The sequence below is a fragment of the Xiphophorus hellerii genome, chromosome 19 (assembly GCF_003331165.1).
Source record: "Xiphophorus hellerii strain 12219 chromosome 19, Xiphophorus_hellerii-4.1, whole genome shotgun sequence".
Taxonomy (NCBI): Eukaryota; Metazoa; Chordata; class Actinopteri; order Cyprinodontiformes; family Poeciliidae; genus Xiphophorus; species Xiphophorus hellerii.
Genome location: NC_045690.1, coordinates 19714293 through 19737661, shown reverse-complemented (window position 1 = coordinate 19737661; position 23369 = coordinate 19714293). Strand labels below are relative to the sequence as shown.

Below are 23369 nucleotides of genomic sequence, written 5' to 3'. Positions count from 1 at the left end.
CTTATGCATCTTCCGCCTTGCTGAGATTTTCTTATGTAAGAATACAAAGTGCAGATGGTGGCAGAAATGAGTCTTTAGCAGAAGAACTTAGAAGAGAACATAAAAACAATTTTCTTAAAAAAAAAACAAAAAAACTTTCTGCTTTACCAGAGGAGATTATTAATGTATTAGAAAAGTAATTGAGCATTAGGCTGGGAAGGGCTATGTTTTTGACTGTATGAATGTTTTAGTCTCAACAAAAGTTTTTTTTAAAATTACTATTATAAAGAAAAAATAGCCACCAGGGTTATCCTATTAATGTTGCTTTAAACCTAAAATAATAACTTTTAGTATTTATCTGTCCATGTAGATACCACTTATCACAGCAGTATTAACATTCCAATTCTGTCATACTATTTATGCAAATTGTTTAAGGCTGTGGTGAACAACAATACAAAATCTCTTACCTTTTTTAAAATTAAAAATGCCAAACGCACTATAAAAAAAAACTATGGATTACATTTAGACCTCTTTCCTTTAAAACCTTTTAAAACTGCAGTAAATAACTTTTATAGAAAATATGTTTTTATTTTTAATGTATTTGTTAAAACCGTCACCATGTCATGACAGAATAATATGGGACCGGTGATATGTGAAAAAAATCGATCTCCTTTGCCTCTTTTTGTGGTCCTTCTGCCAGCAGAAATATACCATTCGGTCACAAACAACCAATGAGAGCCATCAGGAGGGCACTGTTAATCAGGTTGTATGTGCTGCTCACATCCTCCTCTTGCTCTATGTCACACTCCACAACAGAGCTTACAGTGAATGTGCAGGCTAGTTAGCACAGCCACCAATGACGGTGGATGAACAGTAAGTTGTTTTTCCACCATTAGCACAGCTGCAGCACGTTGTGAAAGACTGTATTGACCCATGGGGGCTAAATGCACACCACACTTGTCAGATTTTCATTTGTACAACACTTTAAAAATTGTGCAACAGCTACTGGCGACTTCATGTTGGTATATCCCATAAGATAACACTTTTCATTTAGGTTTATAATCTTACTGTGACAGACTCTGAAAAAAATCCAAGGGTTGACAAAGTGCAACATGTCTAACGGTGTGCACATGCTCATATGTTCATACCTGGAAAGATACTGTCCAGAAGACGGTAGTTCATGCCTGTTTGGTGTGTCGTAACAGTTTACCAAGTTCTGAACCAGCGCTAACTCCGGCTTCACCATGGTGGCCGTAGTGACCGCTCGACCAACCAGCTGCAAGGCATCCCGTATGTAGAAGCTTATCGGCTTGCGTCCCACCTCCCCATAGGCCAGCAGTCCAAGGGGACCTCCCAGAGTGTGCAGTGAATCAGGGGACAAAGGATATCCCATGATCCACTGCAGCGCTGGAAGTGACGGGGCAAGGCGCTGAGCGGCTCGCAGGACAGATGAGAGACACTCCGGGTCAGATCCCATGAGTAGCACGGAGGAGATCGGCGAGGGGGAGCGCAGGAAACTGGAAGAGATGATGTTCAAAGCCTCTTCTTCCATTTGATCCTCCCTCCTCTCCTCGCTGGTCTCCCCCCTTCTCTCTTTGCTGCCGGTGATGAGCGTCAGGTTGATAATATCCCACAAATGCCAAGCAGGACCGCTGTGCTTCTGCAGGTGAGTCAGCAAGCCGTCGCTGCCTTCATCCCATCCGGGGCAGATCACAGCTGCACCTCCCCATCTGCCTTCTCCTCGGCTCCCTCTGTCCCTGTCCCCGTCGCCACTCTGCAGGACCGCCAGCAGCAAGCTGCCAAGGGTTGATGGAGGCACGCGGGCCGACATTTGGAGGTGAAACCGGTTCTGTAAAAGATGGAAAAGAGTCGTAGAAACATTTTAGCAGCAGATATGTAAATAAGACATTTTAAGTATGAAAGACAGGAGCACAAAGAGGCAGAGAAGAGGGTAAGGGGTAAAAGAAGGACAAAGATCAGAAGTGAGATTAATGAATATCGCAAAACACCTTAGTGCTAAGCTACCATTAAACACAGCTTTTATAAACACCAGAGACTGCAGTTCCTGTCACTGTGGCAATTTAACACAACACAGATCAGAAATAATCAAGTGGTCATATTTGCTCATTATCTCTCACTCTGAATGAAAAGAGGCACACTGATTCAAACAAGGAGTCAATGATTCGCGTCTAATCTACAACATCACAGTTGGCTTGGCAGGACAACAGTAGCATCCACAGTTCATCCAGGAGCAGGCATTCCCAAACCCCACCGAAAACACTGGCTTGTTTCATACTGTTCCAAAATGGATAACACTGTTGTCCTTGAATGCAGCTCACAGATGCCCACCCCCCTGCTTCCTTAGAGAGGCTCTATCCATTTTTCATCCTATCACTGCTCCAGGCAAGGTTGGTAGGGTGGGTGGATTTGTATAGATAAGGCAAAGTTTGGTCATAGATGATTTAAGATTTGCTCTGAATGCATCCGTCTCAGTATCCATTATGACAGAACAGTAGGGTGACTTAATTATGGAAAGAATATATTTTCTTCATTATTGAAATTGCAGTCGGTTCTGTCCTTTACAATGGAGGTGTTTTTTTATTTTTCATTTATTTCTGTTTTGTTTACAGTGTTTGGGTAGATTAGCTCAACAACAAGCAGGATAATAAAATATTCCGACTGTAGTAAAATTGACACTTTTTAATAAAAAAGAAACAATAATGCACAACGTAGTAAGGCAAAGTTTCCTCTGATTGTTTTAATATAAAGATTTTGCAGTGGTTGAGTCAGGGTCCTATCTCGAATCTGCAAGAAAATATGTGGAGGGAAGTAAATATTTGTCTTATGGCAAGAAGACCATTAAATTGAAAGACTCATCACCAAAGATGAATGATAAAAATATCAGTTGGAGCAAGCAGAAAATAAATAAATAAAAAGGTTTATTGCTGTAATATCAAATTGTTTGTTGATTTTTTTATTTTTTTATTAATACTCTTTTTAGATTTTTAAAATCTTTTTATAAATGCTTGTTTCATTTCCTATAAGAAACAACCTTCTCGGGTCAATGAAAATGTCTATATCTGCCAACAGTGCAAGTCATTTTGGTGGACACGTAAGGGCATGTGAAAACTGCATTGGTTGGACCCATCCACCCCCCAGGCCCATGTCTGTCCCGCAATGCAAACCCACTCACTGACCGCAGTCAGAGGATCCCACCCCCACTCAGACAATCGCCATAAAATCCCAGCAAAACAAAGAGAAACGCAACCCTCCGTAAAGATCACGAATGCCGCCCTCCAACACCAGTAAATGGCAGCTGGGCTGGCACCCCTCGGAGCAACATCGTCACCTTGCAGTTGCACACAGCTTCTTGTAACCTAAAAATCGGTGGTGACACAAGTCAGCCCTAGCAGTCCAACAGCCCTCCCAAACATCTCCGGTCAGGTTGCAAAAACGACTCATGAAAGCTGCACATCCATTGAACCAGGAAGCGGAACATCACACACACACAAAAAAAAAACAGAACAAAAGCAACAAATTGAGGGTGCGACACCACAATAGACCGAAAGTTACTACCGTAACTACGGTTCTATGAATCCCGGATGACCGCCAGAGGCGGTGCTTCAAGCACTGAATGATCATTCTTGCGCATGCGCAGGTCGAGTACTAATGACAACAAAGTCACCTGTGACCTGCCGGGGACCCACGTGACTCTATATAGTCACGTGGCACCCGGCAATCAATCCCTCAATCTTCTCGCGAAAGCAGAGATTCCGAGGGACCAAGCACTCTGGCGGTCATCCGGGATTCATAGAACCGTAGTTACGGTAGTAACTTTCGTTCTATTTCATCCCTACTGACCGCCAGAGGCGGTGCTTCAAGCACTGGATGACTCATATCAACAAGGTCACGAGGAATCAGCAACAAGGAACAGCGACTACACCACCCACCTAATGTGATGTAGAGGCATGCTGCTCCAAAACTCCTTGAAGCGGATGGGGCGCAGCCACATTCACCCTGTAGAACCGAGTAAAGGTACTAGGTGATTTCCAGGAGGCCGCACGGCATATAACATCCAATGGCACCCCAGTCATGGCAGCAAACGACGTCGACATGCCCCGTGTAGAGTGGCACTTCACTCCCGCCGGCAGTGGCCGGTCCTGCAAGGCATAAGCCTTGGAGATCAAATCCACAACCCAGTGTGCAAGTCGCTGCTTGGAAAGTGCCTGCCCTTTCCGTGAGCCAGCGTAGCAAACAAAAAGGCTATTAGTCTTTCGGAAGGATGCCGTGGCATCGATATACGTCTCAAGGGCACGAACAGGACACAGTGGTTCAGAGGGGCTCCCGGTGTCAAGCCGAGCAAGATGGAGCGGCTGGGTACTGCCAGCCGCCAGTGATACCTTAGGAATAAATGCAACGTCAGACCACAGTGTAACACCCGAGCCATCAGGAGTCCACCGGCAGCAGGGCTCGGCTATCGAGAGAGCCTGTAATTCCCCCACACGTTTAGCAGAAACCATAGCTAAAAGGAACGCCGTCTTTAGTGAGAGCCATTTGAGGTCTGCCGATGCCAGGGGCTCAAATGGGAGGGACCGAAGAGCCTCAAGCACAAGAGAAAGGTCCCAGGCCGGTGCCACAGGGCGGTTGGGTGGGTGCAAACGCCGAGCACCCCTTAAAAACAGTACAACCTCTTTGTCTCGGCCCACAGAAAAACCATTCAGCCCAACATGCCAACAGGAAATGGCAGCCACATACACCTTTAAGGTAGATGGAGACCGTCCTTGATCCAGCAATGCCTGCAGGAAGGTCAGGATGTCCGAAACTGAACACTGCACCGGGTCCTGCCCCCTATCACGGCACCAGGTCGCAAAGACCGTCCACTTGTTAGCATAGACAGCTCGCGTGGACGGTGCCCATGCATTAGCCATCGTATGCCCTATGGACCCAGGGTATCTTGAGAAGGTGGACCCCGGCCCTGCAGGGGCCAAATCCAGAGCTGGAGCCGGTCCGGTTCGGGGTGCAAAATCTGACCCCCCACCTGGGAAAGAAGATCTCTCCTGGAGGGGAGACGCATTGGCGAGCCGGAGCTGAGCTCGCACAGTAGAGGAAACCAAGTCCTCGCTGGCCAGTAGGGGGCCACCAGCAGAACCCTGTGCCCCTCCTGACGCACCCTGAGGAGAGTCTGAAAAAGGAGGCCGAATGGCGGAAAGGCATAAAGGAGGGCCCGGGGCCAGTCGTGTGCCAGGGCATCGCGGCCCAGAGGGCTGGTGTTGTCCAATGAGAACCAAAGGGGACAGTGAAATGCGTCCCTTGAGGCAAAGAGGTCCACGGCCGCCCTGCCAAAGACCGTCCAGATGCGCTCCACTACCTCTTGGTGAAGCTTCCACTCCCCTGGAAGCGGCTTCCGACGGGATAGAAAATCTGCTGGCACATTCTCCGGCCCTGGTATGTAGGCTGCTCTGAGGCTGGCTATGCATGGAGCTGCCCAGGTCAGAAGCCGTCGAGTCAAGCACAACAGTTTCCTTGACCTGGTTCCCCCCTGGTGGTTGATGTGAAAAACCACTGTGGTGTTGTCTGACCTCACCAGCACATGCTTCCCCTGCAAGCCTGGAAGAAAGCTCTGAAGAGCCAGAAAGACAGCCTGTAACTCTAGGACATTGATGTGTTCCCTGCTCAGCCGCCGGGACCATGTCCCCTGTGCCATTTGACCCCGCCAAGTCGCACCCCAGCCCGTGGAGGATGCATCCGTAAACACAACTTCCCGACGACACGGGAGGGAACCGAGCGGGACCCCTGTGGTCATAAACAACCTCACCCTCCATTGGGACAGAGACTGAAGACACTGAGGCCCCACCCGAAGTCTGCGGAGACGATGAGTGTACCGTGCGGGATCCAGATTCAAGCTGTTCAACCACATCTGGAGGGGCCGCAATGACAGCAGCCCCAAGGGCACTACGGCAGACGCAGCTGTGAGCATGCCCAAAAGTCGAAGATACCGCACAAGAGGCGGTGCCATGCCGCGCCCGAATTCCGGGAGCATGCTCAATATACTGTCCACCCGCTGGGGTGACGGGCAAGCAGCCATTGAGATGGAATCCATGGCAATGCCCAGGAAGACAGTCTCCCGTGAGGGAGTCAGAGCGCTTTTCTCCATGTTCACCTGCAAGCCCAAGCATCCCACATGATGGAGCACTAACCGAGTATCCCGAACCGCCTGGTCCTGTGTCGCGGCACAAATGAGCCAGTCGTCCAGATATGGGAGGATCCTCAATCCTTGTGCCTGCAGAGGAGAGAGGGCCGCCGCAACACATCGGGTGAACACCCTGGGAGACAGTGAAAGTCCGAACGGGAGGACCCTGAACTGGAAATGCCTCCCCTGAAAAGCAAAACGAAGAAACCGCCAATGGGGCGGAGCGATTGGGATGTGAAAATAAGCATCCCTGAGATCTACGGAAGTGAACCAATCGCCTGGGGAAATCGCCTGCAACACTTCCTTGGTGGTCAGCATATGAAAGGGCATGACCTTCAAGTACACATTCAGGCCTCTGAGGTCCAAGACCGGACGCAGGCCCCCGGTCTTCTTCGGAACCAGAAAATACATGGAATAAAAGCCCCCTGGATCCAGCAGGGGGTCCACAGGCACTATAGCACCCTTGGCCAGCAAGGTGCAGATTTCTTGGTTCAGTGCCTGTGCCTTCACCGGGTCGCAGATCGCAGTCATCCTGACCCGGCCAGGGATAGGTGGCCGGCGGCGGAATTGAAGACGGTACCCCCGGGACAGGGTGGACAACACCCACAAGTCCGGGGTGTGGGCAGCCCAGAAGCTGAGCTGACCCGGGGAAAAATAACCGACCGCCGGCCCTAAGGCATCATCTGCGGGCCCCCCGGCCCTTCGAAGGCCCGGGAGGACGTCGGCCAGACTGCGCGGCTCGAAAGGGATGAAAGGACCTCGTCCCAGCTTGGTCTCGAGCCCTGTTTCTCCGATCTGGAGCAGGTCTCTGGACCGATCTCTGACCTGGTACCAGCCCCTGGGGCTCAGTGGAAGAAGGAGAAGGCCCTGAGGACCTCCGTGAAGGACCCGCAGCCGCCCAGGTGCTGACTGGCTGGCGATCACGTCTGTGAAGCCCTGCCAGCTGTTGCCTCGTTCTAGAAGCCTGAGCTGTACGGTCCAAGGCGTCCAGTGCCGCAGAACCAAAAAGTTCCCCCGGAACCACAGGCAGGGCCCGGAGGGTCCTCCTACAAGGCTCAGTAAGTGGTGACTGCGCCAACCAGACTTGGCGGCGAGCGTGAACCAGTGTGGATAGTGTGCGTCCAAGTTCCCTCGACATAAGAGCAAAGGCCTGCAGAGATGCATCAACCAGGCCTTGCGTGGCATGATCCAGTGGAACAGATTCCAAGGAGGAAGACAGGGCCAGCATAAGATGGGATAGAGAGTTCCCAATCCGGCCCATGCGGGCCCCAGAGTCATAGGCCTTGCAGAGAAGGTCATCAGTAATACGGCACTGAGGACGCGGACAACGGGCATTGGACCGCAAAGCCTCATCAGGTGGGATAATAAGAGAGGCAATGCCCGGTTCCACCGCTGGCATCTGCCCCAAGCCAACCTTGGGGGCCTCCAGCATAGCTGCCAGGACCCTGCCATCCGTCGTCAGACGCGAAAGCGCCTTGGTGTCTGACCAGCAAGCATGGAGTTCCCGCACGTACTCCGCCGAGGGAGGAACCATAAGGGCAGTCTCTGACCTACTGCGCTTAAAGAAGGCGCTGGAAGCCGTAGGCTGGGCCTGAGGAACACTAATCTGTAAACGGGCAAGAGCCGTTCTAATAGCGGATGTCACAGATTCCGCCGTATCCTCCTGGGAGGCAATGGAGTCCGACCCAGAGGCCCCGGAGCCCAGCTCCGGCAGGTCCTCACAGAAATGGGTGCCAGAGGCCGCCACAGAAACAGCATCATCGGCGTTGACTGACATTTCATCCTGCTCGGAAGGGAGAGCCGGGCCGCGATCATCAGCAGTCTGAAAGGACTGGAGGAGGGCTTTCATTTGGGCTAGTTCAGTAGTGAGATGATCCACTCTCGTGGACAACCGCCCTGCATCGGTCCGTCTGGCTCGTTTTGTCGGTACCGAAGGTGCAGCCACAGTAGACCGTTTGCACATCGCTTTCCCCATCGGCAAATGAGTACGCGGCGCAGCGCCCGCCCAGTCGGTAGGCTGCTCCAGCGCAGCCAACCGATCCAGTCTGACTGACCGGGGCATGACGCAACAGTTGGGGCAAGCGTTATCTGACAGCGCCTCCCGGAGATGTTCCACACCGAGGCAGGAGGGACACAAGTCATGTCCGTCGTCGGGCTGAAGTGGAGCCAGACAGGACGAGCAGCATAAATTATCCAGCATCATACCGCTGAAAGGCGTGATTAGCCTGCCACCAACAGAAGTCAACACGAGCAGAAAACGCTACCGGCGACTCCGTTGCAGAAAACCCCCCGTAGAGGTTCCAAACTCAGCATGAGCAGAACGCCACTAGCAAATCGATAATCAACCAAAGATGAACTCAGCACGAGCAGAGACGCCACTGGTGAGTCAGATAAACAACAGCAAAGTAAAATGGACTCAGCCCGAGCAGAAAACGCTACTGGGGAGTGTAGATAAACAACTGTAGAAGAACTCAACGCGAGCAGAAACGCTACTGGTGAGTGTAGATAAACAACTGTAGAAGAACTCAACGCGAGCAGAAAACGCTACTGGGGAGTGTAGATAAACAACTGTAGAAGAACTCAACGCGAGCAGAAACGCTACTGGTGAGTGTAGATAAACAAACTGAAAACTCAGCGCGAGCAGAAACGCTACTGTGAGACAAAAGAGCCACAAAAGAGGCAAATCAAAGCGAACAGTAAACTACTGCTGAGAAAAGAACAAAAACTTACCAGTCACCGCGGATCTGGTAAGGTGAAAGCAGCTTGTGCAGCCCCTGGAGGGCGAGACTTACCCGCAGCTCCGACCAAACCCGGTCACGGGGCTACCAGCAACAAGCAGCTAGGAAATTAGTGGTATACACAGAAGCAACCGGCTTCACACGACCACACACCTGTCCTCAACACACCTGCGCGCGAGAAGAACAAAAGGGATTGATTGCCGGGTGCCACGTGACTATATAGAGTCACGTGGGTCCCCGGCAGGTCACAGGTGACTTTGTTGTCATTAGTACTCGACCTGCGCATGCGCAAGAATGATCATTCAGTGCTTGAAGCACCGCCTCTGGCGGTCAGTAGGGATGAAATAGAAATCCACTTGGAGAAGAAGAAGAATGTGCTCGTTTCTACCACTGTTTTAAATAAAGAATGCTTAAGCGGCATGCCTTGGCGCTGCACACATCAAGGTTACAAACGTGATCATTCTGTTGAATAAAGCCTCACTCTCACATTGAATGTAACACCTTAATGACTATTTGAAAGGTAACTACACTGGGTTTAACTTGAAAATCTTTTATGAATTGCTGAACTATTAAAACAAGACCATTCATATTTAAGAAACACTTATTAACATGAATTGGCTTTCCAGATTCTTATACTTAGCCACAGAAGTTTACTATAGTAGGTCACTAAGCATGTATGAAAGGTCTAATCTAGCTGTTTACTAAGCTTTTAGTGAGTAATATATGAACCTATAAACATATCGGTGTCACATTCTAAGTCACTGTGATTATGTGTTATACTGGCTCATTGATTTTTGAACATGGCTCATACGTTCCTTCTGGACTTTTTTTTTTTATGACAGATCATCTTGCTTCTGTTGACAATCATTGTAGGAAAGATTTTGCTATAGTGGACTCTCATCTGCTCTGTGTTCTAAGAAAGCTCCAATAGTTTGGTTGATAATGGTTTTTCTTGTGTGCAGCTAATTAAGGAAAAAAATAAAATCGCAGAAGTGTTTCTTCTGCTTCATAAATTTAGCTCTTCGGTTCAACCAACTGAGAATAAAAGCCCTACCTCTTTTGGTTTGCTCAGGTCTCTCACTCATTCAGCTTTCGGTCTAAGGCCTGAACAGAGCAGGTCGAATGCCACAGACAGGAGTCTGCAGCAACAATGCAGTCTGTCTGTTACTGTTCTTTCTGAAAAATTTGAAAACTTTCCAGCAGTGCTTTGACTAGTGGTTACTGGAAGTTTCTCTTTTTGTGTGTTTGTGTGAGAAACAGAATTTCCCATTAGACTTTATTTTCAAGGCTGTTTTTTTTGTTTGTGTTTCTATCTGACCTAGTCTCCTCCTGCAGGAGTGCTACTGCGATATGAGAAAAGAACTTGCAACTATGGAGTCCAAAATATGATTAAAATCTGCAAAATCATTCTCAGATTGTCAAACTACAAAAAAATATATATGAGTAGAAGAGTAAAAAGAGTAGGTAGCATGGATTTTCATTTAACTTCACAGATCACAACTCCTGATGGGAGAAAGAAATATAACGGAGTGCTCAGATAGGGGTCGGCTACCTAAAAACTTCATACCGGTTTTACAGCAGTTAGGCTTTGAGATAGAATTAAAACCAGTTTAAACTCAAATGGTTTTTGTAGCAGTCCAAAGATCTTTAATAATTAAAGCCTGTGAGATATGTCTCCTGGTAACCACAAATAATGACATTTAAAATCCCTTCCATAAAAGCCTTCAAGAGCATTATTCTCTTCCTCCATCTCCACAAAGGTGCAGAAAGCTAAAATCTATGCTTCCGTCAATTAACTCATTCCACTAAGGTTGTCAAATTTTAGGAAAGTATTTAAATACAAACTCTGTAAAATACTTTCAGCATAGCAGGAGGCTGGTTTAAAATATTATACATGCAGACAAAAATGAAAAGTCCTGTCAGGTAGCTCAAAGTTTACATAAAACATGACCCACAGAGGAGTATAAGCTAGGGAATAACTGCAGCAAAATGTTTTGGATATTGAGCCGAAGAGAAATGTTGAACCTCCTCCGGCCACAAGCTTCGGCCTTTAGTTATAATAATGTTCTTGTTATTGTGGAATCCTCCATTGACATTGCATCATTCTTATTAGTACTAGGTACTAGACTCGTATAATAATAATTTCCAAATGACTGTGATTGTTTGGACCCAAAAAACATGAACTGACATAAAACTCGAGACTAATTTCACCGTCCTGCTCAACAGAAAACCTTTCAACACTTTCTGAACTCGTCTTATACCGTTTGTTCATGCATTTCTGGACATGTGAGGCTAAAACTGCACTTGTCTCATTAAATCTGGAAGTGTCCAATGCAGGTGGAGCGAATGCTTGCATGACTCTCACGAAGCAAACATGAACGTGGGGTTGGAGATGAGACGTCGGAACACAACCGCTACTGAGGCGCATTCATTCAAATGGAAATGTACCACCAGGGGAGTACAAAGCTAACAAAGCAACACTCCACTGAAAGTCCTCAAGTCCCTGGAGACAGTTAAAGGAAAATTATTTGAAGTCTAGAGAATTAATGCGCCCCATGTACTCATCCTCCTGGAACGAGCCAGGTGTGTAGGGGCAGACAAGAGAAGATCTGTTCGTCTGGATTTGGTGCGTTGTGGGGGGAGGGGGCAGTGAAGAGGATGATTGATGAGGGTGGATTGTCGGAGAGCCAGCGGAGGGTGGTGCTACAGGTGTGAATATTATTCAGTCTATTACTCCCAGGATTTAAACTAACATAATGCCCATTTTGTCAAAAGGCTCAGAAAACATAAAAATGTGCGATGATAAAAGATAAACACTGCACCTGAAGGCAGCCGGGGGAAATACGGTGGAAATCCGTATGCAAAGTTCTGTAGAGGATAATCCATCTGAGTCAATGATTCACCGCAAAATGCATGGAAAGAAAGAAAACGTTTGGACCAATCAGACCCAAAGAATTGTTTTGAAAACACACCCCAACTAACAACAACCAGACCATGTAGCTTGTTAGCAAGTCAAAGCCAGCTTTATGCTGCACACACATCATTGTTAAATTAATTGTAATAATGTTCGTCTGCGGGACATCCCGTGGCTGTGTCAGCTGTTTCACGCCAGCATTATTTCATTATTTCTCCCGCCCAATTACAGCCAGGCTGCTTGACTTTTCGAAAGATTCCTTCACCATTTCAATTACATTCCTGGTTGCTAAACCACGAGCTCTTACCCAGATAGACTCTGAACGAGGACAACAGTGGAATTACTTCAAACGTAAAGACGTGAGAACAATAATAAGAGGTAACGGCAGCATTACAGTAGTTTAGATGAGCCTGCTAGGAGAGAAAACAAACAGGAGCAAAAGGAGGAAGGCAGATTTGGGAGCCATGAAGTGACTCTTAAGAGATAAGGTGATTTATTATCTTAAGCCAAGAGTTATAGTCCATTAGATGAGATAGCACTCTGCTGTTTTTTGGAGTGGAGGAGGAACAATTTCTTAATCTATGGGCAATCAAATTTGACAAGCTCCAAAATGGAGTCTGAGAAAGATACGAAAAGTGCGCGATCAGATAGGCTATTACAACTGCAGCCACTTTTTATACACTCATTTCCTTTAGTGGAGTGTATCTCAATTATTTAATAGTTGATTGTGCAGTGAAACCTTGCAGAACGTATCTTAACCTAAACTACAGGGAAGGTTTTTCACCATGTGTAATGATGCAACCATAATACCTTCAATATTTTTTTTATTTATTGTGCTTTTATGTTTTGGACCAACAGAATGTAGAGGGAAATGATACTTTGTTGTAAATTTTCTAAGCAATAATAATTATAATAAAAAAATAATTTATAAATGTGCTATTCATTTCTAGTCAGTACTCTTTTGTCGGAGTGCCCTAAATAAAATCCAGGGATAATTATTCTTCAGGGAAATCATGAAAGGTGATGTTTGTATTTTGACACAAGCAACTTAGGGAACACAGCAAACGTGCAATTACTTTATCTGGTTAGATGAGGTCCAAATTAAACATTTTGACCTAAATTACTCTGAATGGTCATATAAGCATTATGCTATGATGGTCCTCTTTAGCAGGAACAGAGATGATGGTCAGAGTAGAGGGGGGGTATAGATGGAGCGGAGTACAGAGCAGAGAAAATCGTTCAACGTTGTGGAATCGGGGGCTGAATACATACTTCAGATTTTTACTTGTGAACAAAAAAAAACAAACTCCATGCATAATTTTGTTCACAAATAAAAGGTACTTTGCTTTCGTTTGTCACATTAAACTTAAATGAAGCTTGTGGCTATAATGTGATAAAATATTAAAATGATTTAAAAGGAACGTCACTGCATTCTTTTCCAAGCCTCATAAAGAAGAATGGTCAACAACATATCTACATAAACAAAACAAACAAAAATAAAACAGTAACCCTACATGGAGCAGAAAGCTTTACTCTGCCAGGTGCAAGTCCAGCAAATGAATTCTTCTTCACAATGGAGCAGTATAATACAAATCATTCCATTTATTATTGATACCAAATGACGATAATCCCCAAACCGCTCACTGACGCCCGTTTGCAACCAAACAATAGCAGAACCCTACACGTGGCTTTTGGAAGTATGGCGGCGAACTCAGAACAGTGAAATCCCCGACAGTCATCATTCCAGCTTAATCCGGCGTGTCTTAAAAGCGAGCTGGCAAGCATCGGTATTTATCTCCCGTGACGCAGCAGATTTAATGCATGCGCATGATTGTGTGTGCAAACTGGTGCATGAATAAAAGACAACAGATCTTCAAAGTCCACCGAGGCCTGAATTTGCATTTTGTTTTTTGTTTCTTTTACATTTCCCGTTTTGGCTCCTGGTCAGGGCCAATGTTGTTTCTGTTGCATATCCAATGTTTAAATTCATGGTGATTTTTTTTTTTTTTTTTGTGAAGCATCAGCCCAGGGATACAGGGAGAGAAGATATTATGATGTCAATGTCTAGACAAGATAAAAGGTGACTGTACAGTCGGTGGACGTTTGCAGGCTGTTGGTGGGTTTATCTGAAATACAGAGACATGTCTTAAGATTGTTCAGGGGATTTACCTCTGTGCACAAGAAAACCTACAAACAGATTTGATCTTGCAAGTCATGTCCAATTCTGCTCCGCAGGTCAACCCAAAATCCGAGTTGTTGTAATGTGAAGGACTTCAGGTATGGTTAAAAATGTAACAGAAGCTTGTAAGACTCTCCATTGCATATGTGCGTGTGTATTTCTTTTGCTTCTGAGGTCTTCTCTTCTTCTATTCTCAGGGGAAAGCTTCACGTGCAGGTATGAGGGTAAAGAGACTCAGAAAAGGATGAAAGATAAGCACAAGTAAAAGAACTGTCAGCATTATTCTGGTATAAAATATAAAATCCATAGCTTATCTCCTGCATCTGCAAATTACAAGCCTTGAACTGAACCCTTACCTCTTCTAAAAGAGAAGAAGAAGAAAATAGAAATCCATACTGCTCCTTGCAGTGCTGGTCTAGTGATTTTCAGATCTTCGAACAAACCATATGTGCAGCAGATGATTCACCAAACACAGGAGGTTCACGCGAACATATCAACACACTTGAGCATACAGTTAAAAGCACACCGAGGTGTGAATGGTAGTGGACGAATCCACTTGTGTGTATTAATTTATTAATCACGAGCTTTTTACATTTCAACCATCATTCGGGTTATCCAAACTGACAGTACAGCTTGACTCCATATCAACCAAGACATGGTTGTCCACTTAAATTAAATCCCCTTCTCCATTGTCAAGTCTCACTCTAGTCGGTTAATGTCTGGTTCAGTTCTAGCCAAGTTGTGTGTGTCTCTGTTGGCAGTGTGTTTCTCACTGCATGACCGTGAATATGGAAAGTAACTTAGCGGGGATGTGAGAACGTGGGTGGGTCCTGAACAAGCAGAAGCTGTGGTCAACACTCCGATAACGTCATTTTACACGTGTACTCCTGAGTGGCTAGTTTCTCTGATATCTAGCCATTCAGAGAATGATCCTGGATGTGCTCTTCTGTTACAATTCATAAAAATGTTTGGACCTCAAGTTTCAACTATGGAATTATTGATTTGCAGCGCACCATCTTGCCACTTGCTACGGTCTTATTGCAGATTGATAATTATGGTTGAGATGTTGTTCTTGGCATAGTCGGGCCAAACAAAAAATGTAGTCTGCTGCCAATCAAATCGTTTGTGCGCTACACCCGGCGAGTTCAGGTTGTACCACCTGTGAGATAATTTTAAAGACAAAAAGCCAGGAAGGTAATTGTAAATGTCTAGGAAAGATCCACAGCTCCGGTGGGAGACTTTCAAATCTGGCCTTTCTGGAAAAGTTGCTAGTAGAAAGCCTGGTGTTGTCAAAAGAGAACTCAGAAAGCCACAAGCAAAGTAGAGTTCTTTGCAAACATATGAAGTCTGCTGCTCAGGCAAGATCAGGTCAAAACTGAAAATTGTGGCTGCTTTCTGAAATATGCACTGTAATAAACTGAGTGGCAACTTTCTGCTGAGGGGATATTTTTCCTCACTGGGATCAGAGAAGTTGTTCAGAAATGATGGGGAAGATGGAGAATCTGAAACACGACTTGAAGATTTTCTGTTCCCAAACATTGCACATCATCATAATCACACAATCTCCTTGGTCAGTCGTGGCAGCCTCATGCTGTGGTGAAGATTTTCCGCCAACATGTTTGAGGAGTCTCAAAATTACTCTGGTATAAAATATGAAATTAAGAATTTGACGAATAGTCAAATACTGATATTTTAAAAAAAATTTCCAGGCCCATATAATTGTTTTTTTTAGCTTTCTCACAATTTTGATATTCAAGATTGTCATTTTCTTTTAGTTTAATCAGTGATTCAAATAAATTACTTTAAAATCGGCAAAGCATACACCTAAAAACGATTGTAGATACTCAAAAAAAATGTCTAATATTGGTCAATTTATTGTCAGAACAATAACATTGGTTAACTACAAAAAAAGCCGCAACTTGCTTAATGCATTTTTTTTTTAATTATAGACCTTTAACTGAACGTTCATCTCTTCTAAAACTAAATTTTAATAAAATGTGTACAGCTGCATGCAAAGCAGCTGTACACATTTCTGCATAAGAAAATTTGGGCAGAAATCCATGCAACAAAAACACACACGCCCCACACAAACAAACCGCCGCACATGGGCACTCGAGCAGGCATGCACAGCTACCGAGCAAGCAGACTGAGGTGGGAATACTTGCGCAGACAATCCTCTGGGGTCTGTGGGCAATGTGGAGTAAGAAAAACCAACATGAGCGCATTCAATCAGAACTTAGTGAGGGAGGGTGGAGGGGGAAGCAGCTCGAGTCGAGACCCAGTTCATTTCTTATTTAGGCCTCCATACGAAACGCATCGACACTTGGAAGATGTTCGTTTGGTTTCTTTCGCTTCTTTAGTGCCAAAAAAAAGTGAATGGGGTAGAAAAAAAAAAAAGCACAGCTGCACCTTCAGTTTCACGGTTTCAAAGCTCGGTGAAATCAGGTTGGAGGAATTATTAAGGAGGTGGGACAACACAGCATATGTGTTGGGTAGCCGGGGGAGACAAGAGGGCTAAGATATAAGCTCTAGCTCTGACACAACCAGGTGTCTCCTTTTGGCCTTCATCCACACCTTCAGACAAGGGATCTCTTTAACTCGCCTCACTTCAACTTATCGCAAAATGTCGCTGTTGCCTAATTTGTGCTTTGACTTTCTGTCTCGACTAGTTTGCATTGAGCGACGTGCCCGGTGGGCAGACTGAGGGGCATGGCCGCAGTTGCCCTCACTGCTGCACGGACCTTTGCGTGAGCCCTCCGAATGACTGCTCGGCGTTTTGCTCCATCCAGAAAGACAACCCCACGGTCAGGGCAGCTCTCCAAACATCACCACCTCGCCAAGCGCATTAATATTTCACGAGCACTGTCATCAGGTGAGCTGTCTTGAGCACAAGGAAAGAATAGAGGGAGGGAGAGATTGGAGGTGAGGCAAGGGAGTAAGCTGGCATGTAGATGTGAAAATATGTTCAAGATGAAAGACAACTTGATAATGTGGTTTAATATCCGTTTTGATGAAAGACGGTAGAAAGGTGGTGGTTCGCATCTCAATGGTGTGTGAGGGGTGGAAAAAGCAAAACAAAACAAAAAGAAAACGGTGGTGTCGCGCTTGCCTCTCAAATTTTCCCAACAGGGAGTAAACCTTGGGTTTGAAACAGCCGAGATTAGATCTGAGAGGATTGTACTTAGAATGTCAAACGAAAATATTCCTGGATGCAGTGTGAACGCATGAACATAAACCCCCTCTAAAGTCAACTCAACCAACCTCATTCAACCCGATGTGCAAAACCAGGTTTTAAACTACATGCACACAGACTTGCATTATCTCATACATAATTGAAGCAGCTGAATGTGTAATTTCTCCAGGTTTTCTTTCTCAAACTCCAAAATAACATCCAAGCATTAAGACCGGTCACAGGTATTTGCATGGTTAATGAAGCAATTTGAGCAGAACGCTTTAGCGCTGACCAGGCAAAGGATAACCAGACGGCTTGCTACGCGACCATTTTTAAGTGCATGCAAATGGCGTTGCTTAATTTCCCCCTAATTTTCTCCTGTCTCCTGGCATTGAGACTTATTTGGGTGACTTTAATCTCACTCAGCCACGCTGCCAGGGAGTGGAAGCTAAACTTAGTGGAGGGAAAGAAGCCTGGCACTGCTAGACACAAACGCAGATGAGGTGTAAGCGGAAATATACGCAAACACACACACACACATAAAAAACTGCAATGCGCGCAAATTCATTAAGTGAAATTTATGCGCCTGCGCAAGTTTGCCACATGCACACTTATCCACTCAAATAATAGGACTGCTAAGCATTGAGCCACTTAACACAAGGAATGACTGCGGTTATCTAAGCAAACAGAATGTTAGCTCGGAGAGCGATGAACAGTAATGTAAACATTATTAGGCCAGGCTGAGTCTTGTCTCACTGCTAACACTTGATGGAGATAGCACCACGTCAGTCTGACCAATCGTGGCTTTATACCATTTGCCCTGACTCAATCCAATTCTGCCCACAATTTCCAGTAGAACGACTGAGAGGGGGAAAAAGTAAGCACAAGATTGGGGCCCTTGGGGAAGCGCAATGAAACGGCAGGCACAAAGTGTAAAACACACTTGGAATTAGGTTTGATTAGAAGGAAATGGATTCCTGTTGCTCAGGCTTCTTGTGCTGTAGCCGGCAACAATTTGGGGACGGCTGGAGGTAAAAGTGTATCGAGTCCATTAAACATAAGGATCTTGTTAGTTTGCTGTTGTTGTGGCTGGTTGGGAAAATGGAGGCTTTACAGTGGCAGTCATAAAAATACCGTTGCAGTGCTGAGTGATTGTGAGAGGAGCCATAAACGTTCTGACAGGCCATGCCTTCTCTTTTCCTAAAGGCTGCGAGTTTATGGGAATGGGTATGTGTGAGAGAGCAGACAAAAAGAAAATAGGATTTGCTCATTTAGTTCTTCTTTGTTAAACCGAGCATAGCCGACTGAACATAGGTAAGTAAAATCTTTCATGTGCGTCCTCCGGGAATGGTGCCTTGTAATAAACATCAAGGCAATAGGCTTGTAACTCTGAATGAACTATAGACATCCACACCCCAGCTACAGGAATCTTGTCATGGGACCACTGTTCTTTAGTGAAACCAATTGACATTGTCTGCTATATGTGGCAGACGATAACCAGACAAGTCGCCTTGAACTCAGCTCCCACGGTGAAGCATGGTGCTGGCAGCATCATGCTATAAGGAGGAATTTTCTCAACATGGATGGATAAGGTGGTCAGAGTTGATTGGATGATGAATGGAGGCAGATACAAGGAGGAGCTTCCTGTTCTACACTTTGCTTCATACAGAGGATTTCGATCCTTGGCTATTGAGAAACAGTTGCTTCAATCGCTAACGTTTGCCCATGACGCATGCGATATGCCAGTTTGACATTACAGAGCTTACTAGAAATAGGCCAGACTACGTTGCAAGGGAAAGGTTCTGATTAAAGCTCAATCGTGTGTCACTGTGGCCCAGCCAAAGTTAAAATCTAACTCAAACTGAGAATCTATTGCAATGAGTTGCAAAATTAAAAATTCATGTCCAGGTTTTAGGTAGGATAGGATATAGGCTCATAATCCCAGTCTGACTGTGTTTTTTTTGCAAGGGACAATGTGATTGTCACTAGATGTGGAAAAACTGTTGAGGACATAACTGTCTGTGGCAATAACAAAGTACATTATCTTGAACACACCATTTCCACCACGAGACTTGATGATGGCAAAATCCCACTGGGGGAAAGCTTTTATTTTTTTAGCAACTGCAGGGAAGCTGGCAAGAGTTACTGGTAAGCTGGTTGGTGGCCACAAAAGGCGAACTTGTTAAAGGCTGCAAAAGTCTTTAGACGGTGGTGTAGGCTCACCTTACAGCAAGGCGACTGTAAACATTCAACCAGAGAAATGAACTTGTTCAGATCAAAGTGCATGTATATGCTAGAATGGCCTAGCCAAAGTCCAGGTCTAAATTATGTGCAAAGCTCGAAGTGAACACAAAGATACATGCAGATGCATATAGCTAATTTCCTACTGTTGGTCAATCATAAAATACAAAAATACAATTAAATGTGTGGCTGTAATGTGACAATATACTAAATGTGTTTAGGGGGTACGAATACTTTTGTAAGCCACAGTGAGGCGAGACTCTGCTTTCTACTTATGTGCCTGTGTAAAAATGCTAATGATTTACAATCCATTTGATGGAATATTGTTCTCAGCATAGCTTCAAATTAATTTGAGTGATCAAGACACAGAGCACATCAGCATTTTTCTCCCCCCGAGCATCTCAGGCTGCTGTGGAAGGGAGAAACCGTCGAAGGCTGGTTGTACACAAACATTATGACACAAAAGGCGATGCAGACTGATCTGACAAGAGCCCTGGGCCTCGCGCAATATCCATGAAAAAGTTTTTTCTCTCTTTTTTTTTTTCCCCAACACGATTCCACTCTTTAATCAAATGGCAGTCCGGTGGGAACAAACCAAAATGCATTGCGCATATCAGAGTATGCAAATGCCTCCGTGCCAGTGTGAGTAAATGAAGTAATCCTGAGCAGAATGTTTAGTTTCATTAATATTTAGCCGAGATTTAATGAGCCTCCTCGGGCCTGCAAAAGGGCCTGATGTCATCAGTAACGGGAGGAATGTGCTGTTCTGGACTGGTTAGTCAGGTCTCCAGTCAGCCAGCGTTAGTGCTGAGTGCAGAGCCAGCGTCGGTGAGTGCTGTCATCTCAGCACGCTGCATCTGCGCCCCTTTTGTCAGAAGCTCTTCTTTGATCCCGTCATTTTGCAGAGTTACAAGCCCACAGCAGAAATATGCTGAATGGATTCATGTATCATCCTCCCCCCCCATGCCTACAAAACAGCCTCTGGCCCGTTCGCTATTTATGATCATAATAGCTGCCATTATTTATTAAAGAGAGCGATTGTTGTCCATGCCTAATAGACAGCGCTGTTTTCTCTGCTGGGTGGAGAATTTGTCCTTTTGGTGTGGCCCCCCCCCGTGCGCCTTCTGAAGCAGTGTGCCGAATGCAATGGTGATTGATTCGCGAGCCGAACGGTTAAGAGAAGTACAGAGGACGGCTAATCTGAGTTATGATTGCCACAGTAATCGTATTTTCTCCTCCGACTCATTCGTCTGCTCTAAAGAAACGCAAACAGACTACATCCTGGTGACGTGCTCGCCGCTCCTCTCTCCCAACACCTCGCCCCGGCTTTCCATCATCGCGATTTTCTGGCTCATAACTCAGCTGCGCTTCACATGGCCCGGTTTTATCTTCCACGCTGGCTGAGTTGCTAACCCGCTGGAGGTGGCGACGAGCGTTTGGATTAATAACGCCGCCACGTTGGGGGTAAACTGTGCTGTTTTGGGTCGTCTCGACAGCGCGGCGGCGACGATGATTGCCCCCTTGTTTGGGTATTCTCTTGCAGGGAGCCGGATCGAAGCGATGGTGGCGTTATTTACTTACAGGAGGGAGTGATGCTAACAGTGCAGACGCATAGTGGTGTGGTTTCATTAGCAGTCAGCCCACGGGAGCAGAGGTGAGGAGTAGAAACTTGAGAGGGGAACACATTTATTTACAAAGCCCCAGCGGTGAAGGTATACCACCCAAGTAATAAGATGCCAAAAGCTTTGAGAACAGAGTGTGTTTGTGAGTATGCGTGATATTTCTTTTTTAAGGGTGTGTGTGCCTACCTCTGTGTTTTTTTTTTCTTCTTCTTCTTTTTTTGCAGACTCAAAATGTGTGAATGAGCAAATTTCTGACAGAGAGGGGGTTCTTTTGCTCCATTTGTTGAATACGTAACACCCAGGCCAGACTTCCCAGGAGAGAAATAACACACCCAGAGAGACAGAAGTCATTCAGAGGCGGTCGGTTTGCCAGTGAGTGCGTGTGGTGAGTCATGGAAGTGTGTATGAAGTGTGTTTGTGTGCGAGTTCCAGGATAGATGAGCTTACTGTGAATGAATGACCTGCCTTGATTCACCTTATAAACTGAGTTCTCTACCAAGACTGCCTGAGTCCCCCCTTTCATCCATCTTTATAAGAGAGATGACAGAGAGATGAAGGGCGAAGGAGTGAGGAAATGAATATGCACAGAGACAAATCAACGATTTCAAGTGCAAGAGCAGGCATAAAGGAGCTAATTAAAGAAGAGGGAGACATTTGGGAGCAGGAGCGACCAGGACAGAGGAGGGGAACAATGGGCTATCGGACTGAAGTCCGAATCTGGGTTAATGTGTTCGACAAACCGAAAGTGCTTCATAATTGTGAATTTGATTCGCTATTAAATGGGGAGCTGAGATTCAGGGCGAAAGATGATGTAAATACATAATCCCTTTCGGTTCTCACTTCATTAAATATGCATCAAAATTTTTTCATTATTTGCTTGTTGATCACAAGTCCTTCCATTGTAACGTTTACTATCGAATATTGCATGTTTTTTTGTTTTTCAATATCGGGCATCCTTAGGGGAACAAGGGTTGGATGATATGGTTGAAGAAACCATCACGATATAAGCGTTTTATATCAGTCTATCAATAAATGTTGATTGTTTTCTGGATCAAAGTTCAGTGAAATTGACTACTCTATCTGACATATTGTCTATTGATATTGATCATGTTTATCGCAACATATACGATTGTTGCGATAAACAACAATAGTATATATAGACTGGACAGTCCTTTAATTTCACTTAGGACTGTCCAGTCCTAAGTGAAACTATAGAAAAGTGATGCATAACTAAAGTATCCACACCCCATAACCCCTTAAACCTCAGTTTGTAGATTACAAACAGAAATGCCTATAATGTTATATAAATCTTTTATGCGATTGGTCAACAATACATAGTGCATGAATTGTTTTCTAAATTTAGAAGTCTACAGGTGTGTTCACACCAAACGCGTTTGACGCTTCATGTCTGATGCGTGTGCGCTTTTGATGCGTTCTCACCAAACGTGTTGAGTGTCAGGTTTACATTCAAAGTCTATCTGGGCCGTCGGACGCGTTTGACGCGTCAAGTGGTTCAAAATTGCATTGTGTGCAAGCCATCAGAGAGCAATGAAAGGGGAACTAATTAAATAGAAACATGACTAGACGCTAGACACTTGAAACCCACCGCAACGGCACTCGACACGCTTCCACATAGACTTTGAATGTAAACCAGACGCGCCTGACGCTCAAAGCGCATTTGGTGTGAATGCACCACAAGATGTGTGGCAGGTATTTGTATTCATCCTCATTTACTCTATTATGAGAGAGAGAAAAAATCCAGTGCAACCAACTGTCTTCAGAAGTTACATAATCAGTCTGTGTAACTTAATCCCAGGATAAACACAGTTGTTCTCCAAAGGCCTCAGAGGTTTGTTTGAGAAGATTAGTCAACAAACAGCATCATGAGGACGAAGGAACACAGAAAATCTAAACAACACATTTGTGGAGAAGTTTAAAGCAGGGTTAGGTTATAAAACAATACCACAAGGTTTAATCTCAAAGAGTACTAATCAATCCCTCCACTTAAAAACAAACAAACAAAAAAAAAAAAACAACCCAGACGCCAACCTATAAACACAGAACCATCCACCTGCAGGGACAGACTAGAGTGTGTTAGTCAAGAAGCCCATATTAACTCCAGAGGAGCTGCAGAGAGCCAAACCTCAGGTGGAAGTACATTATGACAAGATGAGCATTAGTCATCTTGTCATAAGATACCAGCAGTGGCAACAAACCTTGCCACTGCTGGTAGCACAAAGAAGGCCACTGTTCCATAAAAGCCACTAAACATACTGCTTAACATTTTCCACAGGCCATCCAGCTCCAAAACATGCAAAGCACTGTGTGTGGTGG

General features: G+C 45.3%; 1 protein-coding gene across 1 annotated transcript in view; it reads right to left on the bottom strand.

Moving 5' to 3' along the window:
* Positions 1 to 23369, bottom strand: part of LOC116708498 (glutamate receptor ionotropic, NMDA 3B-like) — a 121144-nt gene that overhangs the window by 45668 nt on the left and 52107 nt on the right. The window contains exon 2 of the mRNA XM_032546363.1: positions 1128 to 1828. Within this exon, the coding sequence (XP_032402254.1) occupies positions 1128 to 1828 (701 nt within the window). The remainder of the gene's footprint in view (positions 1 to 1127; positions 1829 to 23369) is intronic.